Below are 21,130 nucleotides of genomic sequence, written 5' to 3' on the forward strand. Positions count from 1 at the left end.
CACATATTACAGCTTTGTTTCTGTAGTTTCAGATGAATAAAAACTGATTCTACTTTCACATCAGATGAATAACATATGGATTCTATTTGAAGGTGGATTTGACAGTTCAGTACAGTGTAATAATTAAACTTAGTGTCGCTCACCCATGTTGGTCAGAGCTCCCTGCAGCGTCAGCCATGTTTGTTGACTGCCAGAGTCGCCTTGGAAACCTCCCAGTGCATCATGGGTAGCGGGTAGGGTTACAGGATAAGGCAGAGACAGCTAAGGATGACTGACTCTAATGAAGACCTTACAGTTAGAGTCACTGATTACTGGTGTTGGTATTGATTTTAAGGCAGAAGGTATCAGAAAGCTTATAATATTTTATCTATTTATTTATTAGTTTATTTGATGGGGACGATGCAAATGAACATAGTGCATCTTCAACTGGTTACAATTACAAGTTGATGCAACTGATGTTCTGCATACAGAGATTAGACTGTTAGACTATTCCTGCTATTGTTTCCAACTCCTGTCCCATTAGACTTTTCTTAGAAAGAGAAAAAAAAGGAAGTTACATACAATGATTAAGTGAAATTTAAAGAAGGTGAAAAGGAAAAACCAACAAATAAAAATGCAATAAGTCATTAATATTGAGATGATTAAAAATGGATATGACTCTGATTCTGCTTCAGTCAGCGTTTCACATTTGTATTAAAAAGCTTCATGTCTTGGATTAATTGTATTTCAGTCGGCAGTATGTTCCTCATTTGAGAACGCTTTATAGAAACAGCTGACCGCCCAGAGGAAATGTTGCTGTGGGAAATTTTACAGTTGCCACTTGCTGATCAACCTGCATAAAATAACTGATGCTACATTTTGATTAAAACTATCACAACTGAGCAAACTGTACCGCTGTGACAGTGATGCCAACTAATGCCATCTCAACAGGCTGTCAGGGTTTCTACTGACCAAGGGGCATTTTTATTGAGAAAATTAAACGAGCAGGGTGTGATTCTATTTAGAAAAGCATTTAGCATGTTTAAATTTTACACAGAAAACAGCTGACTCTCTTGTATAGTGAGATGTGCGCTCATTCAGCAAAGAGTTTTGTTCCAAAGTGAGAAAAACAAGACTGAAATCACCAAATGAAAAGAGATCATGGCACCTTTTAAAGGGTAGTAGGTGAGTTAAAGGTTAAATGTGTAATATTTCTGCTTAATTGAGTGTAATATATAATATGATAATATAATATTATCATCGTATTCTGCATTCAAAAACACAGGAGTGGGCCGAGGCTGAAGGCTCCTGCCACACCAAGGTCCATTCAAAAATCTGGCAATTTGTTTTTGCCTTGCTTATCGGCAAAAAACACACATCGGAAAATGTAATTTGAGGCTTTATAACTAACCGGTAGGATGTTCTGGTAAATTCGGCATGTATATAATTTCTCCAAACAGCTCCAATTCTAACAGGGAAGTGGAGTTTCTTCACACACAGGACAGCGACTCCTTAACTTCCAAATGTTCCAAACTCAGTAAAACATGACAGAAGGTTGATTGTTGTTGGTTGTGAAACAGTCCAACCTGCCCACCATGCTGATGATGGTCTCGCTCTACGGAGGGCAGATTGTTGTTGTCATGACAACGCTGAGCGATAGAGGCCAGCACTGGACCAGAAATTACACACAGACCCTTTAAGTCCAAGGTTGACAAAATCCATACCTGACAGAAAGGGAAATGCAGCGACATTACAGCAAAAATAAAACTTTATTTCAAAATAGATTTTTTTATTCCACAGGGAGAAAAATAAAATCACATCAATAAATCTGACAGAGTTCAAGTCTATGTAACAGTCTATATATTATTATTATTATTATTAGTCATCTCAGCTGGAATCACACTGCTGACTCATCAGTGGAAATGTGTCAGAATTAACTTCACAATGTTTTTACACACATGACGAAAACTGCAGGTCAAGTTTTCAGTTGATGCATCAGTTTAAATGTTTCACTTTACAATTACTGATGTACAGAAAAGTATCGTCAGCATACAGTAACACTGTGTAAGAAAATCAGATTTATACATGATTTACTCACAGTGGTTTACAGTAAAACACAATGGAAGCACACACAGCGAACATTAATTACATTAATATATGTAATTAACAGCATATATTATTTACATTAATGTTTGTGTGAGTGTTTAATGACGCAATAAGATGTTAAAACTGAGTGTACTAACTAACAACAGTGTTACTGTGTACTTACAACACCTTTCCACAGGTTATTTAACACACTGTAAAATAACCACATTTCTCTAAATCTAAAAAAGAGTTTTTGAATAAAGCCAGAATTAGCTTGTTTCCAAAGCAATTTTAAAGGAATTTTACGAAACTTTAGAAATGTCGCAAAAAATAAAATCATATAAAATTAGGTGTGAATAAAGGTTAAAATAAAGAAATACACATGGAAAAATTCTGATGACCAGCTGATGTAGGAAAATCCAACTTTTGTGTTTTCTCCAGACTGGACTCTGTTACCCGAACCAGAAGCTGCATCCTTCACTGGATTTGTACGTTTTTTTGTTTTTTTTCTCTTAATACAATAAAATATCTTACAGTACAAAACAAGTGAGTGTAAAAACTGGGGAAATTTCATCAGATTTTGCAACTTTTCGAAATCGATACATCATAAATTGCAAAAAAAAACAACAACATTTGGATGGAAACCCAGCTAATCATACGGAAACAAAGTTTTTCCTGGTGTTCAAATGTATGAAGGTAAATATGTTGCAAAATGCGAGAGCTTGTAGACTTGATGTGAAAACTTGTAAAATACGATGTGAGAACTTGAAGAACAAAAATGAATGTGAAGTCACAGAAAAAATTTACATGAATACAATGACAGCTGCAAACTTGTAATCCAACATTTACTCATATTTATTTATTTTACTTGAGTCCATTTTCCAGTACAACCGCAGCTGTCATTGTATTCATGTAAATATCAATCTACACATTTGTGAATATTTTTTCTGTGACTTCACATTCATTTTTGTTCTTCAAGTTCTCACATCGTATTTTACAAGTTCTCACGTCAAGTCTACAAGCTCTCGCATTTTGCAACATATTTACCTTCATAAAATGAGAGCGCACCAAACAAACTGCAATAAAATGATTCTCCCTGCAGCAGAAAGCCTTTCACAAGTCTGTTTTTATTGATATTCTGTGAACTTTGTCTTTATCTGTCCGCTCGCCCTCGCTGCCCCGGACATGAGGTCCCGTCCAACTGTCAGGTTGAGTTTAACTGAAGTCTGTTCAATACTCTGAACACTCACAGTTGACCTGGTTTGAACTGAAAGAGAACACACCTGGGTCCCGGGGCAGCAGCAACACTGCTCAGTTTTGGGTCCGAGCTGAAACTTTTTGTATTCAGATCAGAAATGAAACATCATTATCATACATAACAGAAATCTGTGTTCTGTTTCAGTCAAAACTGGGCCAGAAGGTGTTATGAAAGATAAATCCAGCACAAGAGAAAACAACCTTGACCTCCTCAGATGTAAATATAGAACGCCTGGCTGAAATCAAGCTGAGTTCAGAAACCCCTCAGCTCTCTGAAAAGTAAACACAACATGACCTCGTCCTCTGAGAGACAAACTAACCTGCAGGACCGTCTTCCTCAGGTGACACCAGGACCCTTAAAGCACCAACATTTACAGTTTTATACTGTATAGTAAGTAGTAAGTGTTTTCAAAATGTCACCAGACGCTTTAATTTCTTATCAGCTGAAGTAGTTTAGAATAAAAAAAAGCCTGTCTGACCGCAGGCTGTCTGCCACAGCAGCCGGTACAGTCGAGTTGACTAAATGCACCAGTATGTAGTTTGGTGTGCAGCATCATTTTTAACTCCTTTCACATCGGGACAATACATTCCAGTATCGTCAGTTTGTAACATTCAGTATAATAAACTACAGTACTTTCCAAAACCTTCAGGCGGCTTCGTCCAGCAGCCTCTGCAGGTTCCTCTGCACCTGGAGAGAGACGGTGTGTTATTACACTGCTCATACATATCGTTTAGTATCGATAGTTTGTCTTCAGATGTACCTTTGCACCATGTGAGGTCATGTTGGCCTTGTATCATGTTTGTCTGCATGCAGATTGGAGTTTTGGTTATATAAACATTTCTTGGAGGTAGAAATAATGTGATTGGTTGAATTAACCTCAGTGGGCGGAGCCAAAGAAACAGTTTCTCTGGCAAAGTAACAGACTGAAGCTCAGTGAAAAAGACAAGAGGTAAGAGAGGAGGAAGCTAATATTATGAAGCCTAGCGCTCTGCTGCTAACTGAAACAATACAATCTACCATACTAAGTTATCTAGGTTAGCTAGTTAGCTAGCTGAGCTTCAACATCATGAATGACATGGCCATGAATAAATTTAAAAACTAAGTCATTGCTATTTAGATTTTTTATTTATATTTTGGCCAAAGTTGATTCTTTTCCATTAAATTTGTCTATCTGTGGTTCAGTGGTCAGTTAACAGAAAATGCAGTTTCTTATTCAGAGTTTTGTCTTAATCGGGTTAATATCAGAATATTGCAGTCCATGTAAAGTTAGTCAGTGTAAGTCGCTGTGGATCGGAGCGTCGGTCTGAAGCGTTGTTCAGACAGACGGAGCAGGAGCAGGACCAGGACCAGGATCAGGACCAGGACCAGGACCAGGATCAGGACCAGGACCAGGACCAGGACCAGGACCAGGAGATGAGCTCCTCTTACAGACGACTCACTTCTCTCTGGATCTCTGACTATAAATGTTTGATTAACAGCAGTGCGCCGGGCTTCAGGTTTCCCTTCGCTCTCAGGAAATGTGCTGCTGACGAACTGCGAGCTTTCCAGTGTTGGAGTAACGTGTTACAAAGTAATGAGTTACTGTAATCACATTACTTTGTCCTGTAGTGGACTAAAGTAAGGCATTACTGTTCCAAATCCAGTAACCACATTACAGTTACTGTGCAAGTACGCAAGAACGCAAGTAAGCTGAGCACAGTCGTTTTAGGGTGTAACACAAAACACAGACAGACAGACAGGCAGACAGACAGACAGGCAGACAGACAGACAGACAGACAGACAGGCAGACAGACAGACAGACAGACAGACAGGCAGACAGACAGACAGACAGACAGACAGACAGACAGACAGGCAGACAGACAGACAGACAGACAGACAGACAGGCAGACTGACCTTCTCCAGCTTCATCAGGTTGAGCGTCAGTTCAGAGTAAAGCTCTGTGTTCACCTCAGTGTTTCCTCTCAGATACTCGTTTCTGAAAAAAGGACGGAAACAAAAAAGTCAAAAAGTGTCTTCAAATTGCATCTTTGAACAAACAAAATGAGTAAAACAATGAGCAAAGGTCTCATGCTTCTGGATCTGATCTTATAGCTCATATCCATGTGATCCAGATAGGAACTAAAAAACTGAGACTCCATGCAGCTTTTTACTGTTCAGTCTGATCAGAAAACATCAGATCTGAGTCACATGGGACGGAAAAATGAATGGAAGCCTAAATGCCAGCGGGTCTACAGCTCCATCAGATGTGTGAAAGATAACTTTTTCCATGTTTTTTCTTGCTGAGAAATGACCAGCGCCGTCTTCCATAGTTTTCAAGACTTTTTCAAGACTTTCCAGATCCCTGCAGGACTGAACTCACTCCTGCTGGGTGAAGTCGCTCAAGGAGCCCAGTGTGGTCAGCCTCTGCTCCAACGAGACGATCTTAAAGGCCATGTAGCAGGAGGAGAGGACCAGGACACACACTCTGCAGGGGAGACACACACACACACACATGCACACACACACACACACACACACACACACACACACACACACACACACACACACATGCTTGTTTTTATATTTTTTATACTTTTCTACTTCTATTTTTTCCCTTTGATAATTGTAAGAAACAGAGGGCAGAGCATTGTGACACAAGGGTGAATAAGTGAATGACTGAATGAAAGGATGGATAAATGAATGAATGAATGAATGAATGCCTTTAAACTCACAGAAACAGGTAGACGAACAGCAGTGTGTTGAGAGAAACAGGTTTCAGAGTCCTGCTGCCGACCACGACCTCTGACCCTGCAAACCAAAACAAATCAACTTCATCTCACGGATTTCTCAAGACACATTTATTTGTCCGCTCTATATATCTCTATATATATGAAATTGCTTTTTAAAATAAAGTGAGCTAAGATGTGATAAAACAGTAATATGTGATGAAAACATGATGAAAGAGTAATAGGATACAGCAGGGAAGGAAAAGTAGAATATAAACATAATTAATAAAACAATAAAATCAAATCTAAACAAATGTGGGCTTATATAAACATATGCAGCTGACAATTTCAACACTTTAATAGGAGTGTAAGAGTATGGACTAGTTGGAAGAAAACCTCATAACTCTAGTTTTGATGATTTTCATGTTTTAAACTTCAACTGAAGGATTAAATGCTCCTCTAATTTCTACGAGCCTTTCAAAACCAGTGAGATAAACACTAAAATACAGCGATTCATATATTTACTTAAAGGTGTTACTCACTGATGTTAGTTACAGCATTGATTTCCTATTTAAAGAGAAACTAAACCCCAAACCCGAATCTATGTAAAACCTGACATCTAATGGTAAAAAACATGCTGCTGAAATTGCCATCTGCTATTGGCTGATCTTTGGTGCCAGGTGATGATGTCACCTTCTATAGAGTACAACAGGAGGTGACATCACAGATTTGGGTTTGGGGTTTAGTTACTCTTTAAATATGGATTGCTAAATATGAAACGTGCTATACTGTATATAAACATAAGCATGTATAAACATAAAGTACAGAAACTGTTCAAAATATTAAACTGTGAATTCTGCTGAAAATATACAGAACTTTATATTGAAATATAAATGAAAATTGCCTCATATTGTTAATAAAGAGAGGAGAATCGGCCTACCGGCGTAGCGTGTGTCGTGCTGCTTGGCGTCTGCGTTCTGCTGGTTCTGATGCTGGTTTTGATGCTGGTTCTGATGCTGGTTCTGATTCTGGTTCTGATGCTGGTTCTGATTCTGGTTCTGATGCTGGTTCTGATGCTGGTTCTGATGCTGGTTCTTCAGTTTGGGTTCTGGATGCTCTGCAGGTGCCGGACTCTCTCCGTGCTTCAACACATCCAGGAACGAAGGAACAGGGAATTCTGCAAGTGAGTAGGGAGACCGCTCTTTAACCGGAGAACTCGGGTTCAAGTCCTCATGACAGGAAGTGTTCACCCTGCTGAAGTGTCGTTGAGCAAGAAACCAGAGGTGAGACCGAGTCAACTTTGCCCGAGTCTCAAGTGTTGAGGATCAAGTCTCAAGTCAACTCCCAAGTCTAAATGTAGATTACCAAGTCAAGTCAGAACAAATCAAGAGTCCAGTATCAATTTAATATCTTAAAGAAAACTAAATATCTCGGACTTTTCAATGCAATATGGTTTTAATAGGATAAAAACTTGGTAAGAGCATCATGAGTTTGATTTCTATAATCAGTTTCAACTTCAATAAATTCAATCATTCCATACAAATTCAGAAAACAGAATTTAAATTCAGTCGTCCGCTGGAACAAATCTCATCACTTTCAATCTAAGTCATTTACACAAACACAAGATCTCAAGTCAAGACTTTAGAAACCTTTTCAAGTCATCAAAGTACAAGTCAGAGTCAAGTCCCAAGTCACCAGAACCCAAGTCAAGTCAAGTCTCAAGTCTTCTCTTCATGCAGCAAGTCAAGTCTCAAGCAGTTAAAACTGTGACTTGAGTCTGACTGGAGAGTCAAGTCATGTGACTCGAGTCTTATTGTCTGTGGGTCCAAGTACTACAGGGATGAAGAGACTCAGTATATGTAGGTCCAGCTCTTGTCATTCAGATTCAGGGGCAGTAATCTGCAGCCAACAGTCTTTGGAACCCCTCAATAATTTTGAGGTCCAGAAAAATTATTGGGGGAGACAAAATGACGGTTATTGAATATTGGAGGGACGTGTCCCCCTGTCCCCCTGTCCCCCCGTCCCCCCGTCCCCCTGTCCCCCCTGTTCCCCCCTGTCCCCCCGTCCCCCCTGTTCCCCCCTGTCCCCCCGTCCCCCCTGTTCCCCCTGTCCCCCCTGTTCCCCCGTCCCCCCCCCTGTTCCCCCTGTTCCCCCTGTTCCCCCGTCCCCCCCCCGTTCCCCCTGTTCCCCCCTGTCCCCCCGTCCCCCCTGTTCCCCCTGTCCCCCCTGTTCCCCCGTCCCCCCCCCTGTTCCCCCTGTTCCCCCTGTCCCCCCCTGTCCCCCCGTCCCCCCTGTTCCCCCTGTCCCCCCGTCCTCCCCTGTCCCCCCCTGTCCCCCCTGTTACCCCTGTCCCCCCCTGTCCCCCCCTGTCCCCCCTGTTCCCCCTGTCCCCCCCTGTCCCCCCTGTTCCCCCTGTTCCCCCTGTCCCCCTGTTCCCCCTGTCCCCCCACTGTCCCCCTGTCCCCCCCGTCCCCCCCGTCCCCTGTCCCCCCCTGTCCCCCCCTGTCCCCCCCATCCCCCCCGTCCCCTGTCCCCCCCTGCCCCCCCTGTCCCCCCTGTCCCCCCCATCCCCTGTCCCCCCCGTCCCCCCCTGTCCCCCTCGTCCCCCCCGTCCCCTGTCCCCCCCGTCCCCCCCGTCCCCCCCGTCCCCCCTGTCCCCCCCTGTCCCCCCTATTCCTGACGCCTATGACGGCGACACAGACGACCCTCAGCGTCTCACTGCTTCTCTGCTTCACCTGCTATCTTGTCGTAGTCTGGAGTCTGGGAGTCGGAGCTGCTGCTCTCCTCCATCTCCTGCCTCCTCTGTCTCACTGCTCCGTCCAGATCACTGAAGTCTCCTGGGAAACTCTGCAGAGACACAGACAGAGACAGACAGACAGACAGACAGACAGACAGACAGACGGAGACAGACAGACAGACAGACAGACAGAGACAGACAGACAGACAGACAGACAGACAGACAGTGAGTTAGTTCATTGATAACTTAGGGTTCGTTCACTCCAACATGTTCATCTGAACTCTGCAGTGTTTCCTCCTTTAGCTGGTTGGTTTGTCCAGGTGAGACCAATGACCTTTGAACTCTGGTGACACCAAGTAACGGCTCAGAGAGTCTCAGTCCTCTAACAAGAGAACTGCTCTGTGGTTCATTAGGAGTGAGAACGTAATCCAACCATTAGACATTATTACTGAACACTGGGAAGATTTCCCTCCATGCTGTAGTGATATTTAATGCTGTACGTAGCAGGCTGTGGTGTCTAACTGTCCATAGATAGGGTTAGGGTTAGGGTTAGGGGTGTGTGTGTGTGTGTGTGTGTGTGTGTGTGTGTGTGGTTCACTGACCAGAGGGAAGCGGGGCGAGCGAGGTGACCTCTGACCTCTGAAGCTGCTCTCTGCTGAGGAGGGGATGGGGCTGCTGCACGGACTCTTCTCCTGCACAAGCAAATATAATAACTACTGTGTTTATAATATAATACAATATGTTTCTATCTATAATTATTAAGCATTACTATTTCATTCCAAAAAGCTACACATCTTTTTTGGGAAAAACAATGTTACCTGATGTTCAATATTGTTTGCGTTATGACAATTTTTCAAAATAATAGCCTTGACTGCTTTCTGATATTTTACCATGAGATTAAAAAAAAATGTCCAGATTGATTTGTACTTCAGAAAGACATATTGGTCGAACTCTAGTATGTTCAGAACATTTCAGTGCATTAGTAACTGCTGTATAAAAGCCTATAATATCCTTGAAGGTGTTCTTTATATTATTGGGACTTTGGTGAAGCCTGATGCTCGTTTTCATCACCATCATACCCATAATCCCAGTCAGAAACATCCTGCTGGGTGTTACTGCTGTATTTAAAAACACACACAGATGATGATCAAGATATCTAATAACCCTGACAAAAAAGTCACATGTGAAAACTTACATGTGAATTCAAAGCACATGTGTTTTGCATGTTTTTACTTTTTGGACACGTGTTGGTTTTCATATAAGATCAAAGCTTAATTTCACATGCAAAGCGACAATTCACAGGTGAACATGTCGTTTTCACATGGGTGAAATGGGACGTTTCACATGTTCACATACGAAAACCCACATGTGAATTCAAAGCACATGTGCTTTGAATTCACACGTGGGTTTTCACATGTAACTTTTTTGTAAGGGTAATATATACTAATATACTAATCGTAGGTTTTACATCGATGTCAGGAATCATTTTGTCAGAGCAGCTGTCATATTTTTCAGACGGTGTGTATCTTGTTTTGCAATGAAACTACATTAATAATTACATAGGCTATGTGGGTGTGAGAGGAAACATTAAAAAAAAAAAAAAAAACAATATTCGGATGTCTTTTTTGATTGTAAGTGAAACAAAGTGACATGAAAATGGGCAAAAATGGAGCATCACGTTAGCTCAGGCAGAACACTGAAGTCGAGCACGCTATCAGTTGATTGGCTATCAGCTGTCCAATCCAACAGCTGACTCTCATCACCAATCACATTCAAACGAGTCAATGAGGCGGTCTTTATAATCAGCCAGCTCACACTGCCGATCATTCTGTCGACCCAAGTTGATGCAAACTCCCTCCATCACCCAAACCTCCTCCTGCTGCTGTCTGTTCCCAGGATGCTGTGCAAGCTAGCTCTGGATTATTTCTGGTTTTATGTTGGTTTCATATTATTAATGATATGTCTACTATGCCTTTGGGTGCTCGCAGAATCTCTCGCATGCTGCTTGGATTCATTGGGGAGCTTCCTCAAGAGCAAAGCCTTTTCCGTCAAATACAACTGTATAACCACTAGTGCTGTAATGGTCCAAACTCCTTTGACGTACTGTAAGTGTCTCTGACTGAATTGGAGTTACAAGATTTTCATACAACAACAGCGATATGATTATATCGAATGATGCTCTTTAGATAGTGATTTTATTTTCCCAAATGGATAAACATTATTTTGGAGATGATTCTCCAGATGTGTCTGTACCTCCAGATGGAGACAGACGGACATCAGGAACTTGTAGCTGTTTTCTCTGGACAGGAAGGACACAAACACTTGCTGGAAGAGAGAAAAAAAGAACAATTTCATTATTCACAGCTAATTTTTTCCAGCATTAATACATGTTGAATTTTCGGTGATAATTATTTGGAGTTGACAAGTGTTGATTGGAGAGTTCATAGTGTTGATGTGGCTCTGAAGAACTGTGATGGGTGTGAACTGATAAAAGCACTGGCATGAAGATGAATGTTACACACAGTTAAATTAACTTTGATGATAATTTCAAATATCATAAAGATTTATTTTAGCATGGGACTGTAATGTGAATGTGAAGCAGGACAATACTGGAGAAGAGCACACAGGCTCAGCTCTCCCTGCATGAATAAAGGTTATTACAAATAGATGCCGTTTCACTGATCACATATTTATTGTAGAATTGATCAGTACTACACTGATTGTCTATGGGTAGACCTTGACCTTGAATTGATTCTAATGCAATATTTTGATCAGATTTTGCACAAGTATGATGAATATGTTATTATCATTCGTGGGTTTCAATGGAGAGTTTTAGTGTCCCATGATGCTCTAAATTCAAGAACACTGCGATCATCTGCTGCTGGTTTATTGGAGGTTCCCAGCAACAGCCGAAAGAAAATCGGGGATGCAGCCTTTGTCAATTACGCCCCAAAGCTATGGAACACACTACCTATAGATATCAGGGAAGCCAGCTCGCTAAATATTTTTAAAAGAAAGCTAAAAACTTATCTCTTCACTTTAGCCTTTAACTAGCTATGACTTTCCTGATACAGGCCTTAAACTCTTTTTTTTTTTTTTTTCACTCTGCTTCGCGCTTATGCACTGCTGCACTTCTTTTAAAATGTTGTATTTTACTTGATTTTATGCATCCTATGTACTCCTATGTTTTAACTTTATTTTTATTATTATTTTACAGTGGATTTTATTTTCCATCTTATGTTATGCATTCCTCATATTTTTACTATTATTATTCAGTGGGTTTTATTTTCCATCTTATGTTATGCTCATTCTATGTCTATTTTCATGTGAAGATGCATTTTATGTATTCTATTCTCCTCTTTATCTTATTCTCACTATCATTATCAAGTTCTATGTGAAGCACTTGGTGCATGTAATTTCTCGGTTGTAAAGCACTTTGAGCTGCATTTCTTGTATGAAAGGTGCTATACAAATAAAGTTTATTATTATTATTATATTATTACATTCTGCTTCAGGGCTTTTCCATCCTGACAAGAAGAAAATTCACTGAATACTTGTCATTTTGTTGACATTCAAAAATGGTGAAATATCAAAATAGGTGATATCGACACAAAATATTGCCAATTGGCAGCTTGAATCCAAACATTTTAGTATTGTATCGGCCTTCAGAAGCCCATCAGTTGAACCCTATAGCTCACATACATACATATAATAAATACATAAATTAATGAAATGAAGTTGTAGGAAGCGTCTTCTCACCCTGTCGTGTGCTGTGGCGATCACCAGTGCGTTTGGCACCAAGATGGCGGTTTTGGTCTTCTTGATGTTGGTGACGGAAACCACTGGGATGGCGATCTGGGACAGACAGACCGACAGGAGGAGCGTTTACACACACAGTCACGCTGTTGGTCTCAGTCATGCAGCGGTAAAGAAAAAGCTGATTAAACTAGGACTTCTACTCACTGATCATCATAAGCTGCAAAAAACACCAACATGAACAAAAGAATCCATTTATTTTCATCAAAAAGCATTAATTTGTGCCTTTTATTCCCTTAAATGATGAACTACACCAGTTTAATGCTGTTTCCTATGATGAATACTGTAAATTCTGTAAAGGTTTAATATTAGGTAAAAATGTGTGGTTCAGGTAGTTTAATCTCTACTACATCCCTAGTAGCTCTGAAGTTTAAATTTATTTGAACAGTGATGAAACACAGAAGCAGAGCGACAAACAATAGAAAAAACAACACAGAGACAAAATACAATGTTAAAAAAGTCTAGGGAGAAAAGATGTGATATATAATCTGTAGGGATGGGACGATATATCGAAATTCAATATATCGCAATACAAAAATGTGACAATACGTGTCGTGGGGCAGAAAAATGAATGGTGATACTAGCTCCATTTTATTCTGCTGTAGTATTTGTGTCTCAGAAATAAACATAATTCTGTCAGACTTTGTTGTCACAGAAGTTTTATGTATTACAGTATCGTAGTTTTATCGTATCGTGAACCCCAGTTGGAGAATAGTTCAGTGTTGGTGGAGGTTTGAGCTCTAAGGAGGGACTTCTGGTCTGTCTAGTCTTCTACAGATAAATGTTAATAATTTTAACCAACATCTGTCCTGAAATCAAACCCCTGCTGAGTGTGTTCACCACAGACTTTGGGATGGTACACCAAATGTCTAGTCTCATTATAAGATGTCAGTCCAAACAGATGATTTGTAATACTGTTGAGTTTGTTTAAAGGAGGGGTATCATTTGCTTTTTCAGCAATTTTATATAATTACCTGGTGTCTATAAAATACATCTGTGAAGTTTTTTTCAGTAAAAATCGTTTAGTTATAGCTTTAGCTATTCACTTCCCAGTGTTTGTTTCCCACCTACAAGAAAACAGGTCATTTTACATAAGCAGCTTCTTATGCTAATGAGCTACTGCTCTGATTGGCTGGCCATTCTGGAAGGCCCGCCCTCCTCTTAGCGCTGATTGGTCGATTTCAGACAGTCCAGTGTCTACATAGAAACTGGAGCAAAATCTGACTGGCTTGTACAAGGGGGCGTGTTTTATAGTTAGTGACTGTGGGGAAATGGCACAGTAACATGATTCAATTTTTTTACTGTGATTACTTCACACCTCCAAGTACCAACATCACCAGAAATACTAAGAATTGCCACATCCTAGGATACCCCCCTTTAAGACCTGGTCTTGGTAACAGTAGAGGTCTAGTTAGGTAACTTCAGTCCAGCTGTGGAGTCTCTGCCAGAGAGCTGAGGCTGGAAACAGGAGAAGTCTTGATGAACCAGATAACTGCAGTTAGATTACAGACGCTCGCTGTCCACGCCACAGACTTTGGAGTTGTAAAAGTGTAAAATGAGCCAAAGCCAAATACTTTGTAGTGGTAACAGTAGAGTCTGTTTGGAAATCTCTAGAAAATAGTAGATATCTAGTCTACTTAGATAGCTGCAGCTATAGTTTTCAGCAGGGGTGGAAAGAGTACTAAAACATCCTAGTCAAGTAGAAGTACAGTTACTTTGCTGAAATTTTATTTAAGTAGAAGTAAAAGTACTGTTGTGAAAATCTACTGCAGTAAAAGTAAAAAGTGTCTGATTTAAAATGTCCTCAGAGTAAAAGTTCCTGAGTTCCTCTTTAGAACAGAGAACGTTGTTAGCTGTGATCTTTTCCATGTGATTCTAAAAGGAGAGAGGTCAGAGTTCAGACTAGATTCTTTTCACTGGAAATTTTGAAAATTACAAAATAAAGTGCAGAAACAAAGTAAAGCCAGATGACTCTTTTCTTTGAGTGGCGTTCACTGTGATTGGATCCACAATTTCTCAATTTTACATTGGTTTCTGTTGCTGATGGAGAGACACAAAATCTGTCTTCTGTAATGGATGGGATTTAAAATGTAGTGAAGTAAAAGTAAAATTACTGACTTTAAAAGCCACTCACAAAATGTACAAGTACGCAAAAACCCTATTAAGTGACAGTAACGTGAGTAAATGTAATGAGTTGCTTGGTCTCCAGTACCTTGGTGTCTTTGCCAAACACCTTGGAGTGGAAGCAGATCCAGTTGTCAGAGACGAACATTCGTCCCTGGTACAGAATGTCTTTCTGCAGGGCGCAGGTGTAACCTGACAGACAGATAGAATAACATCCGCTTACTGAAAAGACTCAGAAAACACTTTGTACTCTTGATTTAGGTAAAAGACGTCAGGTACAGTAGATGAGTTCGGACTTAAGGGCTCAAAGGGTCTCTGGAAGATTAATGCAGGCTCTCCTGTTGGATTAGTGACCAAAGTCTTTCTTAGTCCCATGCAGTATTTAAAGCAATATTCCACTTTGTTTTAACATGGAGGTTATTTGGCTCTCGACCGCCATGAAAAGCAGAATATAATCTCCTCACCAAGATCAGATGCAGCTGGACGAGTTTGTCGAGCGTTCAGATTTTTACTTCCCATTCATTTGAATGGAAACTGACATCGAACTCGTTGGTGAACAGATTCAACAACAGATCCTGCTTTAACACAACAAAGCATCCTGGCTCCGTCGTCATTTTGCATTTCTATTCTTGATTTACACTAAAATTAGTATTTAAAAATAAAAGTAGAGCCAAATCGAAGTATCTCTCCTAAATTGTATTCCTCCTCTGGCAAGAAGAAAAATAGTCCATCTATCAATAAAAATCCTATTCGGCAAAATTATGTTCTAAAACGTTGGACCAACAGTCCATTGGAAATCACAGCAGCAGGTTCTGATGTTGAATCTGTTCACCAACGTGTTCAATGGTAGTTTTCAGTCGTGGCCTCATTCAAATGAATGGGAAGTAAAAATCTTAAAATTACAAACCACTGATCTTGGTGAGCAGTTTATATTCTTGTTTTCTTGCTCTTGTCAAAGAGCCGAATAACCTCCACGTTAAAACTAAGTGGCATATAGCTTTAAGGTGCTGATAACAGGTATTTAATATAAAACTATCATCTAATTCCTCATCCAGCATTTAAAGATTCAGTGCAATGAATTTCATCTAAGTCAGGAAAAGTGTGATGTTGATTTCTAACACAATGAGCATCATGTTGTTCAGTTTTAAGCCTGTAGAACTGAGTGAGAGTCGAACTTTCTGCTGCAGACGAGGTTTCTGTCTTTGGAACAAAGATCCAGAGGAACTTCATCACCCAGCAACAGAGGCTCAGAGATTTTGGCAAGATAGGCAGGTAGCCGGCTGGCTATTGTCTGACAGACTATGGGACACCTCATTAACTATGCAAACTGTCGACCAATCAGAGTATTCATTAAAACCTGGGTGTAGGTGACATCATTTACACCAGGAAGTAGACTGGAATTCTTAATCTCTTTCATTCTGTTGAAACCAGAGGGAGAGTTTTTAAAATTTCCACAAAGCTGACAGTTATAATAATTTGGGTAACATTACATTAACAGGTCCTTTGTTAAATTATATCATGCAATTCAGAAATGCAATTCTCATTGCACTGGACCTTTAAGCTACAGCTAATAGATGTTCCATACAAAACTACAATCTGATTCCTCATCTAGTATTGAAAGTATAGCCTACTTATTAGGTTTAATATTAGTTTTTTTCATTTCAGGCATTTAGTTTCTAATCTAAGAGTGACTTATAATGAGAATAAACACAATACTTACAAACCTACAACAGCAGAATAAGCTTCAGTTCAGTGTCAAACAGTTATTTAATTTCATGTAATTTAAAACTGTTATTTAATTCATCATCTAACATTTAACATGCCAGGCCAGGTCTCCACTGTAAAGGAGAAACCTGTTCTCAATGGGATTTCCTGGTAAAATAAAGGTTAAATAAAATAAAATAACATAGATATTTAATGTAAAACTATTATGCTCATTCAATTCCTCATTCAGTATTTAAGGTGGAGCTGATAGTTGATCATTAAAGACTTACTCTGTCTGAGCAGTTCCTCTTTGCTGATCTCCTTAAATATTTTATGGTACTGGGAGTTGCTCTTAGAAAGCTGAAACACAACACACACCGGTTAGAAGGCAGTGACGTGCTGCACTGACATTAAAGCATAATGACATGCATGGACAAACGCACACACACAGTCACAGACTCTGCACATCTGCACAATAATTATCTTTCAGGTGCTATAGAAAGTATACAGGGTTCAACCGATATGGGTTTCTGAAAGCCGATATGATACCGATATTTTTGGACTGAGGCTGACAATAGCCAATAATCTTTAAATGTGACCTTTTCCATGCCAAAAAAATTTAGTATTCTGTGTTTCCCCCAGAATTGGAGTCTTTTCAGATGTAAAAGCCTCTGAAACCTCTGACCATGGGACACTAAAACTCTCCACTGAAACAACAATATAAATAATAATAATAATAATAATAATAATAATAACACTAACAACAATGATATATGTATGTATACTTGTGTGGAATCCAATCAAAATGTCACATTAGAAATGTTGCATCAATTTAGGTTCCCATAGATAACCAGTGTAATATCGATCAATTCTACAAAAAATACGTAATTGAAAATATTGCATCATATCCATCATAATGGAGCAGGATGACATGGACTGGCCAATACCAGGTTTTCAATAAAAGGCTAATATTAGCCTATACTGTCAAACCAATATATCAGTTTAACCCTAATAGTACAATAAATAAAGGAATTTGGAGTGGTATTCAACACATCTGACCACATTTATTTATATGGGTGGATACAAACCTAATCCTAACACTGCAGTTTTCAGTTTTCACTCATGTTACTGTAGCTCCATAACCATATTTCACAGCCATTGCTTAGAAAATGTTGATTTTATCCGAGCTATAACGAGGCTTAGCAGTTGCTGTATGGCTCCATCATGGAGGTTATTGGCGAATTCACTGTGTGCAAAAACATAATAACAACCAGCTAGAAACAGAGAGCTAGCTGCTGCAGCTTGTTGTGGGGTCATCCCTATGTTCCCTCAGCCCTATGTGCTTAGGCATGGAGCTCGTATGGTTGAGGTTAGGGTTAGGGTTGCTTGCGGTCGAGTGGTTCCAGGGCAGATGAGGTGGTCGGGTTGAGGCATGAGGTCGCTGAGGTTAAGGTTAGAGCAAGGTTGCGGTCAAGGCTGTCAGAAGATAAGTTGGGATAGGGCTGAGGGAACATAGACACGCTCCCGCTTGTTGTGGTGTGGCTGTAGATCCATTCAGTAACGTTCTCAGTAAAAGTGAATAGTGTGATAAGGTGGATTTGGTTACTGTGACACAGTAAACTGTCTTGTCTTTAGCCCTAGTCTCTACTCCAAAACACTCTGAGTTGTAGCTTGAGAAGAGTCAGCTCAGTTAACCTGAACAAACTGTTAGCTAGCTAACTAGCCGGGAAACACACTGATGTCCATTGTTGTCCGTTTGTTTGTTATCAGTGCGAAAATTACAGCCAAGTTGCTGTAGCTACGACAGCCACAGCGGCTTTCCTGCCCCTGAGCTGCACATCCTCGACTGTTTGTAAAGGGGAAACTCATCTATAACTGAGGACCTCCAATATGGCCGCCACAGGGAGTTACATCACCTGAAAGACCTCTACATCTCATCACGGTAATGTTAAGGAGGATGTTGTTGTGTATTGGCAGCCAATGCTTCTTAATTCTAGAGAAGTGTACTGGATTGCTGTCTAAAAGAGTGAACCACCACAACAAACCCTTACCTGGCTGTAGTGAGACTTCTTCCTCTCTATCTTGGAGTCTGAGTCTGTCTGGATCTGAGACAGCAGCGAGTGGTCGAAGGTCTTGGACCTGCAGACAGACAGCTAGACTGAGTCAGGAGCCCAAACCAGAGGCGGAGACTTGACTTGATGCATGAAGAGAAGACTTGAGACTTGACTTGACTTGGGTTCTGGTGACTTGGGACTTGACTCTGACTTGTACTTTGATGACTTGAAAAGATTTCTAAAGGTTTCTTTGAGATCTTGTGTTTGTGTAAATGACTTAGATTGAAAGTGATGAGATTTGTTCCAGCGGACGACTGAATTTAAATTCTGTTTTCTGAATTTGTATGGAATGATTGAATTTATTGAAGTTGAAACTGATTATAGAAATCAAACTCATGATGCTCTTACCAAGTTTTTATCCTATTAAAACCATATTGCATTGAAAGTCCTAGATATTTAGTTTTCTTTAAGATATTAAATTGATACTGGACTCTTGATTTGTTCTGACTTGACTTGGTAATCTACAGTTACACTTGATACTTGACTTGCAAAGTTGACTTCACAAGTTGATGTCACTCCTCTGGCATTCACCCATGGATAAAGTTTCTCATTGTATGTAAAGCTGCAATGGATCTGTTAGGTGTTGTAAGTCTTCATTAACTAAAAAATGCAACAAATCATTAAAAATCAGTTGTACAGGTTTACCTGACTAACGCCGGCTTCCTCCGGCCCGGCAGCTCGTGCCGGTCTGGGTCGAGCGGCGGCTCGGACGCCGTCCTGCCGCTCCTCTGCCGCTCCTCGGCCACGTTCTCTGCATCCGAACTGCACATCAACACAGGAAGGTTTACTTAAACTCATATTCAACCAGGAGAACTGACGACAACACATGCTGATTTACTGCAGCAGCCAGGAGAGAAGCTACAGAGGGACAGAGGGGTTAATTCATAAATGGTCCGAAATACAGGGATCAATAAAATATGAATAATCAGTAGAATTATAGGACAGATATTACTAGATAATGGTATATTTGGAGTTTAGCGCGGGTTTAAATCCATTCTCCATTCACTGACATACCAGACAAAATGAAAAACATAAAAACTCAATGGAATCTTATTCAGCTGGTCAGTAAAACTGTTTTCTTACACAAGTCAGTCTGCTGAAAGAAACTGCCGGTACAGTACATGAAAACACTACTAGTAATACTATTACTACTGCTACTGCTACTACCACCAAGGATGGAAGTAACTAATTACAATTACTCTCATTACTGTAGTGTTTTCGTGTAATTGTAATATTTTTCAAATCAGTAATTTCACTTTTAAGTATGTTATGACTTTATACATTATAAATCACATCCACTACAAGGAAATGTTGGTACTTTTTATACGCCTGGCTACTACAACTGCTACTACAACTGCTACTACTACTGCTACTAATACTAGTATTGCTGCTGCTGCTGCTACTACTACTACTGCTAATAATACTACTAGTACAACTAGTACAACTACAAATAATAATAATAATGATCAGAGGTGGAAAGTAACCAAGTACATTTACTCAGGTACTGCACTTCAGTACAGTTTAGAGGTTCTGGCACTTTACTTGAGTATTTCCATCTTGTGAGACTTTCTACTTTTCCTCCACTACATCTCAGAGGGAAATCTTGTTCTTTTTCCTCCACTACATTTATCTGCCGGCTGGAGTTACTAGTTACTCTGCAGAATAAGGTTTTACACGCAAAACATACGATAAGCTCATAAAATATGTTGCATTGTTAGAGTTTAAACTCCCCAACAGTATATGGAGCAGTTAGACCGACAACATTAAAATACTTCTGACAGGTTCATGCTTCAATAATTTAACTCTCACTTGACTTTTACTTTTCATACTTCAGTTCATTTTACTGCTCATACTTCTAGACTTTTACTGAAGTAAACTTTTGAATGCAGAACCTTTACTTTGAATGGAGTATTTGTCCATTATGGTATTGTTAGTTTTAGTTTTTTTTTAACAATTTGAGTACTTTTTCCACCACTGCTAATAATAATAATAATAATAGACATCATAAGTACATTTCAGAATCCTAAATACTACAGCCGTCTTCCCTCCAGTCAGAACCACGCAGACTACTAACAGAGCTGAAACTCACTGATAATCCCTCCCGTCATTCTTTGTGGTTCCTTTGCTACTCTTCCTCGGATCCTCCTGCACCGTTTGCTGGTTCACAGACTGTTCCGTCATCACAGACACAGCTACACCCCGTGAGAACGGAGGGGAACAGGGGAGAACAGAGGAGAACGCAGGAGAACGCAGGAGAACGCAGGAGAACAGAGGAGAACAGAGGAGAACAGAGGGGAACGGAGGGGAACGGAGCAGAACTGGCCCTGCAGCCGGCCCTCTGCTCCTCCACCTGCCTGTGGGAGGAGCCACTCGGCCCTCTGGTCTCAGGTATCACAGCCAATCAAACGGCAGAGGAGGATGGTGTGTGTGCATGTGTGTGTGTGTGTGTGTGTGTGTGTGTGAGTGTTAAACCTCTCACACACTGACACTTCTCCAGCTTTGGTTAGAAAGAAAAGTTGCATTTTTCTCTCAGTTCTGTGTGTCTGTACTCTTTAAAATGTCTTATTCTATCTTATCAATTCTGTTCTATTTTATTCTATTGTGTCCT

The 21,130-nt window shown here is 40.2% G+C and overlaps 1 protein-coding gene across 1 annotated transcript; it reads right to left on the reverse strand.

The window, feature by feature from the left end:
* Nucleotides 1-3,967: 3,967 nt before the first annotated feature.
* On the reverse strand, nucleotides 3,968-20,703 carry gramd2b (GRAM domain containing 2B). The gene is made up of 14 exons (XM_078285036.1): nucleotides 20,612-20,703; nucleotides 19,168-19,284; nucleotides 18,460-18,547; nucleotides 16,699-16,768; nucleotides 14,793-14,896; nucleotides 12,524-12,619; nucleotides 11,018-11,089; nucleotides 9,367-9,456; nucleotides 8,763-8,874; nucleotides 7,031-7,204; nucleotides 6,034-6,112; nucleotides 5,682-5,786; nucleotides 5,216-5,297; nucleotides 3,968-4,009 (listed from the first exon to the last, which is right to left on the reverse strand). The coding sequence occupies exons 1-14, from the start codon at nucleotides 20,701-20,703 to the stop codon at nucleotides 3,968-3,970; spliced, it is 1,323 nt and encodes a 440-aa protein (XP_078141162.1).
* Nucleotides 20,704-21,130: the final 427 nt, after the last annotated feature.

The sequence above is a fragment of the Centroberyx gerrardi genome, chromosome 8 (genome assembly GCF_048128805.1).
Source record: "Centroberyx gerrardi isolate f3 chromosome 8, fCenGer3.hap1.cur.20231027, whole genome shotgun sequence".
Classification (NCBI taxonomy): Eukaryota; Metazoa; Chordata; class Actinopteri; order Beryciformes; family Berycidae; genus Centroberyx; species Centroberyx gerrardi.